This window comes from Macaca thibetana, chromosome 12 (assembly GCF_024542745.1).
Source record: "Macaca thibetana thibetana isolate TM-01 chromosome 12, ASM2454274v1, whole genome shotgun sequence".
NCBI classification, from domain to species: Eukaryota; Metazoa; Chordata; class Mammalia; order Primates; family Cercopithecidae; genus Macaca; species Macaca thibetana.
In genome coordinates this window covers 34702298-34711246 of record NC_065589.1, presented here as the reverse complement: position 1 = coordinate 34711246, position 8949 = coordinate 34702298, and the positions used below count along the sequence as shown (strand labels likewise).

Here is an 8949-nt window from a genome sequence, read left to right as displayed (position 1 = left end):
GGTCTCGATCTCCTGACCTTGTGATCCGCCCGTCTCGGCCTCCCAAAGTGCTGGGATTACAGGCTTGAGCCACCGCGCCCGGCCAAGAGAAATCTTAAAGTAGACAGGAATCTGTGCATTTAAGAAGAATATCCATCTTATTGTTTTTCTCTGATTTATAACTCTTGAGTCACTTGCTTTAGTTTATTTTCCTTTCCCCTGCAAAATCTGAACATTAAAAGCCCCTTTTCTAGAGTTACTTGATATGACAGACAGGTCTGTTTTTACAGAAACCTTTAGCAGTGAGGAGAAAAATCAAACAGGGGAAAATAATTTACTCTAAAACGCCTGACACTGACAATAAGTGGGATGATGAAGCAGTCCAGGAGAGGCCAAAATGGCCTAGGATGCCATCAGGCTGGTGGTTGGGTCAGTTAGGTTGGGTTTCCCCATACCACTACATGCCCTTTCACAAAGCAATGGTATTTTTTGTTGTTTCTCCTTGTGTCCCTTCCCTTACATATTTGCAAGAACAATTCAGATCTAGAAAACATGCTTGTTATTTACTCAGAAACCAACGAAAGATGAAACAGGGGATGCCCTTCAGTGCTGATAGCCAAGATGCAGACAGATCAAAAGCTAAATCCAATTTAACCCACCTCAGGCAGAAAAAGTAATCGAATTAAACTTCCTCTAAATATGATAAGTTTGGGGCTCTTAAAGCCAGGCACAAAGAACCAGGTTAGAGTGAGCTGTTAAGTAAATGGATGCATTGAGCTCTAGCTGCCCCGCCCACAGCGTGTTTGATAAGCTGTTGATTGCCTCGATCACTTTACTACCCAGGCTGACAACTGATTAAGCTGCTTATGGGGCTCCAGGGGCTAATGGCCTGGCCACCAGGAATACCCCTGCCACTGATTTCAGTAAGTTGCTTGGCATGTATAGTTTGATTATTAAAGGAGGAAAAAAAAGAAAAGGGGGTGGAGGGAAAGACAGCAGGGTATAGGAAAGCCTTAAAAAGCAGGCTGTACGATTCCAAATGGATACATTACTTTGACACCCTAAAATGAATATGGAATTACTCTGATTCTTTCTCTTCGTCAGATATCGAAACTCATGTTTGAAAGGCTCCTTCAAAGAGTACTCACTTTGGAGCCCACCTATTCTATTTTAAACCAGCTTTACAAGAATGTTCAGTGCCTTTAAACATACTTCTCAAACGATAGAGTCTGTGTCCTCAGGCACTATGATCAGGTGGACTCCAGAAAATAGATAAATGTATAACAAGTGTTTTAACCAACTCTTCCCCTTGAACAACAATTTTAAGTAAAAATATACCTCTTTCCACCCTTGCCAGCAGACCACTGCTGCCTGACTATGTAGTAAAGATCAGGCAGGACCGAAGAAGTTGGGAGAGCTGGTATGTGCAAATAGGTTTCAACTTGACACATAAATGGAAATGAAAACCTTAGTCTTTTCTTAGAGCTCTCCAATTAAATGCTCTAACATCATGTCTGCCATTTAATTTAAAATAACTTTCTGGCAGGGAGCAGAGGCTCACACCTGTAATCCCAGCTCTTTGGGAGGCTGAGGCAGGTGGATCACTTGAGTCAGAAGTTCGAAACCAGCCTGGCCAACATGGTGAAACCCTGTCTCTATTAAAAATGCAAAAATCAGACGGGCCTGGTGGCACACGCTTGTGATCCCAGCTACACAGGAGCCTGAGGCACGAGAATTGCTTGAACTCAGGAGGCTGAAGTTGCAGTGAGCCAAGATCACACCACTGCACTCCATCCTGGGCAACAGAGTGAGATTGTCAAATAAATAAATAAATAAATAAATAAATAAATAACTTTCCTAGCTCTGGGGGGACAAAAAGAACATAAAATTCTTAAGTTATTAAATTAAAAGACACAAAAAATCCTTGAAAAGTAATTTAAAGCCAGAAAAATGACTGAAGTTATTATAAGTATGGTTTTTAAGTTGACCTAAATTCTTCTGGATAAAACAACCAGAGAGGAAAACAACAACGAAAGAACAGAATCACAGCAGTTTGAGATACACTGAAAGTTGTCACAATTATTATTATTAGTTAATGAACTCTTAAAATAATCATTATCTAGTGTCCAACAGTTCTTAGGAGTGAGTTGTTGATTTAAATGATTAACCAAAGCTTAACATATTTAGAATTTTGGGCTGAACACACAAGAGGCCAGTTTCTTCCTAGCTGCTAATCTGGTCAATCATTAAAAGTACAAGTGTGGCCAGGCATGGTGGCTCACGCCTGTAATCCCAGCACTTTAGGAGGCTAAGGTGGGCAGATCACTTGAGGTCAGGAGTTCGAGACCAGCCTGGCCAACATGGTGAAACCCCATCTCTACTAAAATACAAAAACTAGCCAGGTGTGGTGGCACATGCCTGTAATCCCAGCTACTCAGGAGGCTGAGGCAGGAGAATCGCTTGAAACTGGGAGGTGGAGGGTGCAGCGAGCCAAGGTCACGCCACTGCACTCCAGCCTGGGCAACAGAGCAAGACTCTTGTCTCACAAACGAAAGAAAAAAAAAAAAGTACATGTGCTAATAAAAGTATAAAAGGATGATTTCAACTCTTACATGCTATGTTATGTTTTACTAAACTTTAAAAGCCATTCAACTTTTTGGCTTGAGCACAAGTCAAGGGCTTAACACATTCAATGCCTTTTACATCTTTTCTTTCTTTTTTTTTTTTTTTTTTTAATTTATTTATTATTATTATACTTTAAGTTGTAGCCTTTTACATCTTTTCATACAAATTTTTAATTGGTAAAAGTCACACACCATAAAATTTACTCTTTTAAAGTAAACAGTTTAGTGGTTTTCAGAATATTCACAAGACTGTACAACCATCACTGCTGTCTAATTCCAGAACACTTTCATTAGCCTCCAAAGAAACTCTTTATCCATGAGCAGGCACTCCCTATTTCTTTACTCTCCCCAGGTCCTGGCAACCACTAATGTACTTTCTGTCACAATGGATTTGCCTATTCTAAACATTTCATGTAAATAGAATCATACAGTATGTATTCTTTTCTGTCTGGCTTCTTTTACTTAGCATGATGTTTTCAAGAGTTATCCATGTTATAGCATGCATCAGTACTTCACTTCTTTCTATGGCAGAATAATATTTTATTATACGGCTACAAAACATTTTGTTCATCCATTCATCAGCTGATGAACATTTGGGTTGTTTCCACTTTTTTGCTATTATGAATAATGCTGCTCTGAACATTTGTGTACAGGTTTTTCTGTGGACATATGTTTTCAGCTGTCTTGGGTATATACCTAGGAGTAAAATTGTTGGGTCATATGGTAACTCTATGTTTAATTTTTTAACTGTTTCCAAAGTGGCTGACGTACTTTGCATCCCATCAGCAATGTATAAGAGCCCCAGTTTCTCTACATCCTTGCCAACATTTGGTATTGTCCTATATATCTTTTTATACTAAGTTTTCCCCCCATTCTGAATAAGAATTATCAGGGTTTGTGATGAAAACTACCCCAATGATGGCAAAGACCAAAGTCGACAAAGAGACTTCTCCAGGAAAACAATGAAAATGAAACAGCCCCTCTGAGTGCTTACCTGTTGCAGGTCGGCGAGGGAATACAGGTGGATCTGTTGAAGGAGGTATTCTCTGGGGAAAATTCTGAAAACAAGGGCAGATAGACAAGTGAACTGCGGTGCTGCCAAAACACACATTTTTCTGATAAGTTTCAAAGTCTCATTCAAGAATTCCTTTCCTCTGCCCTCTCTACTTTCCACCTATACTTTTCCTCCTAAGCCTTCTGAGAAATATCTTTTTCTCAGATATTTTTCTTCCCAATACGACACCAGAATGGAGGTAAAAGTTTGATCTTTGACTTCTAATGTAATCTTAAGAGCTACAAGCACTGTGTAGTAGCCCAGGCCTGAGGACCAGAACATCAGGTTTCTTGTACCAGCTGTGTTCATAATAAGCTGTGTGATCTCTGCCAAGTCCTCAAATGCCCACCTGGCTTCAGCTTCTTCACGCAGAATGAGGGTGGTTTAATGTGATGTCTCTAAATATCTTTCTAGCTGTATTATTCTATATCTAAATATACTGATTTTGGATTTCAGAAAAATTGGAGTGGCCACTCGTGTCTAGAGGCTTCTATGGCTTTCATTAATGAGGAGGAGTGATACTGAATATCACATTAATGAACTATCCTCTCATATGTATAGTGATGGCAATTTTAGAACCTCTGTACAAATGAGAATAATGGGACAAGACATTTTAAATTAGGACTCTTCAACAAAGTCCAATATCTTTAGCTGCTGTCTGTTCACAGCATCTGAATAGATGAAAATGAATGAACAGAAAAAAATAACCCATCATGGGCAAGCAAACAGGTTACCAAAGTGTAGATGACTGGAAAACAACATACACACAAACTAAACCCAAAACAAAATCCATGATACTAGCATTTTTCTCTTTGTCTTATTTGGTACTATGCAATTTTCTTGGGTCTTAAATGAAAGAAACCACCAATTTATCCAATTCACATTTATGACTATTCATTATATGCCAAGCACTATGCCAGGCATTAGGAAGACAGCCCCAGTATGAGGCCAAGGAGCATAAAGTCAAGTGAGGGAAAGACACAGAAGCTGATAATTACAATACAATGTGGTAATTGAAAATGATAAAGAGTTATGCATGGGGTACATATTTTTTGAGTAGTCTAACACGGTGGATTCCAACCCTGGCTGTCTATTAGAATCACTTGGAGACCTTTTAGAAAACAACAGGGTATATGCCTGGGTAGAGCTCATAAATCAGTGTTAAAGAAAACAAAAACTCTCGGCCGGGCGCGGTGGCTCAAGCCTGTAATCCCAGCACTTTGGGAGGCCGAGACGGGTGGATCACGAGGTCAGGAGATCGAGACCATCCTGGCTAACACGGTGAAACCCCGTCTCTACTAAAAAAAATACAAAAAAAAACTAGCCGGGCGAGATGGCGGGCGCCTGTAGTCCCAGCTACTCGGGAGGATGAGGCAGGAGAATGGCGTAAACCCCGGAGGCGGAGCTTGCAGTGAGCTGAGATCCGGCCACTGCACTCCAGCCCGGGCGACACAGCGAGACTCCGTCTCAAAAAAAAAAAAAACAAAAACTCTCTTGGTGATTAGTACAGTCAAGGTTTAGAACCACTGGCCTAATAATCTTGCTCATTGGAAAAATCATTATTCAGTCTTTCAATTAAGTATGCATTAGTTGCCAAATCCTAGATATTAAATCATTCATCCTTCCATCCATCCAATATTGATTAAGCACATACTGCATATCGGGCACTGTATTAGACTACTGAAAATGGAGCACTGAACCAATTAGACGAAGTCCTGACTGGACGGAGGACTGGGGTAGGTGTATTCTAGTAAGGACCTCTCCTGGAAAGTAGGAAAGTCGCTGAAGAATTCTGCTGGAAAGCACTGTTTCACCCACAGGAATGAGACAAGTGACAAGGGCATTATATTCTGGGAAACTGAATGCAGTTCCTAAGGCTGGGCTCCCTTCACCTCTAATGGTTCAGGGCTGCACTTGTGACAGGAAGCAGAGCACAGGCCCAGCACAGCTGGGTAGGGCATAGGAAAAGTACTCAATTCCTTCATGTAGGATTAGGTTCTCCACAGGAAGGCCCCTGTCATGGAAGGTAGACCATGGTCTCTGGAGGAACCATGAGATGTAATCAACCTCCATTTTCAAAAACACAAACACATGACAGAAATGATCAAGGGATGTCTTCCGAGATTCAAGGCCAGGACTTTCTGACTCCAAAGGCCTACATTCCTTCTAATTTCTTGGGGCTAGGGGTGGGGGAAGGAGGGAGGTAGGTTTGAGCTGACCATCTAATTTAGTAATATCATGCACATCTCTTCTGGATGGATGTTTATTACTGTAGTTTAGGCCGGTAGCAGTATAGAGCCACTGATGCTTTTTGAGGCAGGAAAGCCACACTGGTATGCCTCTGAAGGCAGCAGGGAGGGTGGAGAGACTACAGACAGGTGACAAAGCATGTGAGAGTCTGTTCTAGGGTAGGCAAGCGGACAGTGAAAGGAATGAGTGGGTAGATGCCGGAGACTTTTTGGAAGAAGTGAGAACATTGGGAATAAGTGAAAAAGGAGAAGGGGGTCTAAGATGACCCTGAAGTATAGAGCCTGGGGATCAGAATGGTGATGCCATTGGCCAACTGAGGGTAGGCTTCCAGGGGAGGGAATAAAAAACTGAGCTTCCCATGTGCCGAATATCCAGTGCCTGTGTGGGGAACGACAAGCATGGATCTGGGCCTCAGATGTAGAAGACTCAGGGCACTTCTGATGGGAGCACAGAGCGGACAGCTGAAGCCATGGGAATGGAGGGAATGGAGTGAGGAAAAACCTGAATGGGAAGGTGGCTGAACCCAGACGAGGGGTGCTTGTTTTTACTTTGTTTACCTTACAATCTAGAACTATCTAAAAGTGTACTTTGGTAGTCTGCAATTTTCTCATTATATTTTGAAAAGTATGTTTTTGAAAATAACTAGAATGTTCACATATGCTTCCTCAGTTTTTAACATTTCTCTGTATTTGTAAAATGTTCATACCTTCATACTCTTTATCCAGCTTCCCTTAATGCTTACATCTTACCCAACCATGGCATATTGATCAAAAATAAGAAATTAACATTATGCAAATTATAGACTTTATTCAGGTTTCACCAGTTGTTTCACTAATGTCCTTTCGCTGTTCCAAGATCCAAGGACCCAAACTTATCTGCAGGAAAGGAAAACTAGGGCAGTCTTTCAGTGGGACTCAAGGGGAGCAGGGTATGACAATATGAGAGACAGAGGATGTTTAGGGGTGACTAAATGGAAGGAATAATCTTACTGAAAGGTAAATGCTTAATAATGAAATCCCTTAAATAAAGTAAAATGAAAGCAATGTGGCAGCAGTGCTAAGAAATGGAGTCCAGTAAGAAGGCTGCAAAATCATTTCAAGACTAGCTCCTGCCTCTTCTTCAGGTTTGTAGAAACATAGGTCAGCTGGAGAAAGAGTTAAAAGGAAGATGAAATGATCTATGGCAGGGACAAATGCAGGAGAGCATATCTGTAATGTTTCGCTACTTAAAAATCCTTTCTGCTTTAAAATTCTAAAATTTTTATGATTAGGGATATACAGGATATCAGACTTATTTACAAATTTACAAACCAAATCATACTGGCATACTCTTCCTGGAGTACTATGCCCAGTCGGTAATCATATAGTCAACAAGTACTTACTGAGTGTCTAAAATAAGGCATTGTGCTACATGCCGGAGATGAATACTTCAATGAATACAACTGATGAACAACAAAGAGAATTTCCAATTTCTCCTTACTAGGCAGGGTCCTTCTTGCTTCCAAACACGATTCATTATTCTTCTTACAAAAATTAACCAACTTTGGTCACGATCATCTCTGATATTCCTTCAACATTATTTGTACAGTAAGCTAAAGTGGCTATGTATTTATTTAATGTTTCTTTGTGTATATATATTTCACATATGTTTATTTTCTCTCTCCTTTTATATGAGATTCTAAGCCCCTCCAGAAACACTTCCTCTACTGTCTTCTCCATCACGCTTCAATGTCTAATACTATAATTTACATGAGGTCAGTCATAACAGACACAAAGAACTGGAAAATGCAATATATGCAGGAAAGATAAAGGAGCCCAGCTTATTGTGTCTGGAGAAGATGTTGTGTCCAAGAGATTTAGTGGTGGCCATTAAAAATAAAGACTTTTAAGAGAGATAATGCCAATCATCTTTTTTTCCTCCCTGGAGGACGGGAGTTGTAGTATGAAAGCACTAAAGTCAAATATGGTAATATATTTCCTGAGAGGGAAGACTGGTAGGTATTAAAATGCATCTCTTATAGTAATGCTTTTTAACGTAAATAAAAGAAGAAAAAGGTTTTTTTGCAGCTGTTTAGAGATAGGGACTCAGTCTTCTGCTTAGAGGAGGTAAGGGTTTCCAAGGCAGGGCCAGATAACTTACGCTCACTGCCATTTATTCCTGTTTCCCCTAAGGCAGACTGAATTTGCAAGACATTCTCTAAATATTTTCTTTAGGAAGACCAAACACAGGGAAACTCAGGGTAAATATGGACCTAAAAGCCAAGCTTGGGAAAGCGTGGGCTGCGGCAACTTCCCATCTGGGTGACTCCAAGGGCTTTCCTCTGCTGTGGCTGAGGTCCTACAAGCGGGCCTGACGGGAGTCCTTTAGGAAATGAATGGGAAAAGTAGATTCCCAGAGCCAGTTTGCCTTAAACTCTGATTAGTAGAAAGGGGTCTGAAAAACAGGACTAAGGAAGAGGAGTTGTCTTGGTGGGGGAAAGGGTAGCTCAGATGTTGGAACTGTCTTTGGAAGGCTCAAGTGGAGTCACCTGTGAGTCCAAGTGCGTGATTTGTGGGCCCCCAGCTTATAGGTTTTAGGTGAAGCCCTGAGAAAAAGTGATAGCCCAGGGGGGCACATGCTGGGACATGAGAAAAGACTGGCTCCGGGGGAAAGAGTACTATTAATATTTAGGAGTAGATAAACAGGAAGAGGACTGGGAAGGAGTAGGTTGACAGGGAGGAGAAAGAGCAGAAGAGCCAGCACCAGGGAAGCCAAGGAAGGAGATAATTTCATGAAGGAAGAAGGTGGTCAATGGCATCAACAGTAGTGGAGAGGTCAGATAACGTGAGGAAGACTCTCATGAGGCCTGGAAAGTGCCTGCTGGCAAGCAGGAATCCATCAGTGACCTCAGACAGGGTGGTTTCAGTGGAGGGGGAGGAAAGACTGGAGAGGGGTGAGGATTGTGGGTTACTCTTTTATGAAGTCAACTTTAAAGAAAAGGAGGGAAATCAGGCCACAGCTAAAGAAGGATGTAGGACTAAGAAAGGATTTTTTTACTCAGGA

The 8949-nt window shown here is 41.2% G+C and overlaps 1 protein-coding gene across 4 annotated transcripts in view; it reads right to left on the bottom strand.

Annotated features, from left to right (window-relative positions):
• The window catches only part of PLEKHM3 (pleckstrin homology domain containing M3), a 205454-nt gene that overhangs the window by 77567 nt on the left and 118938 nt on the right, over window positions 1-8949 (bottom strand). For all 4 annotated transcript variants that reach the window (XM_050752639.1, XM_050752640.1, XM_050752638.1 and 1 more), the window contains one exon: window positions 3598-3661. In XM_050752639.1, coding sequence (XP_050608596.1) covers window positions 3598-3661 — 64 coding nt within the window. The remainder of the gene's footprint in view (window positions 1-3597; window positions 3662-8949) is intronic.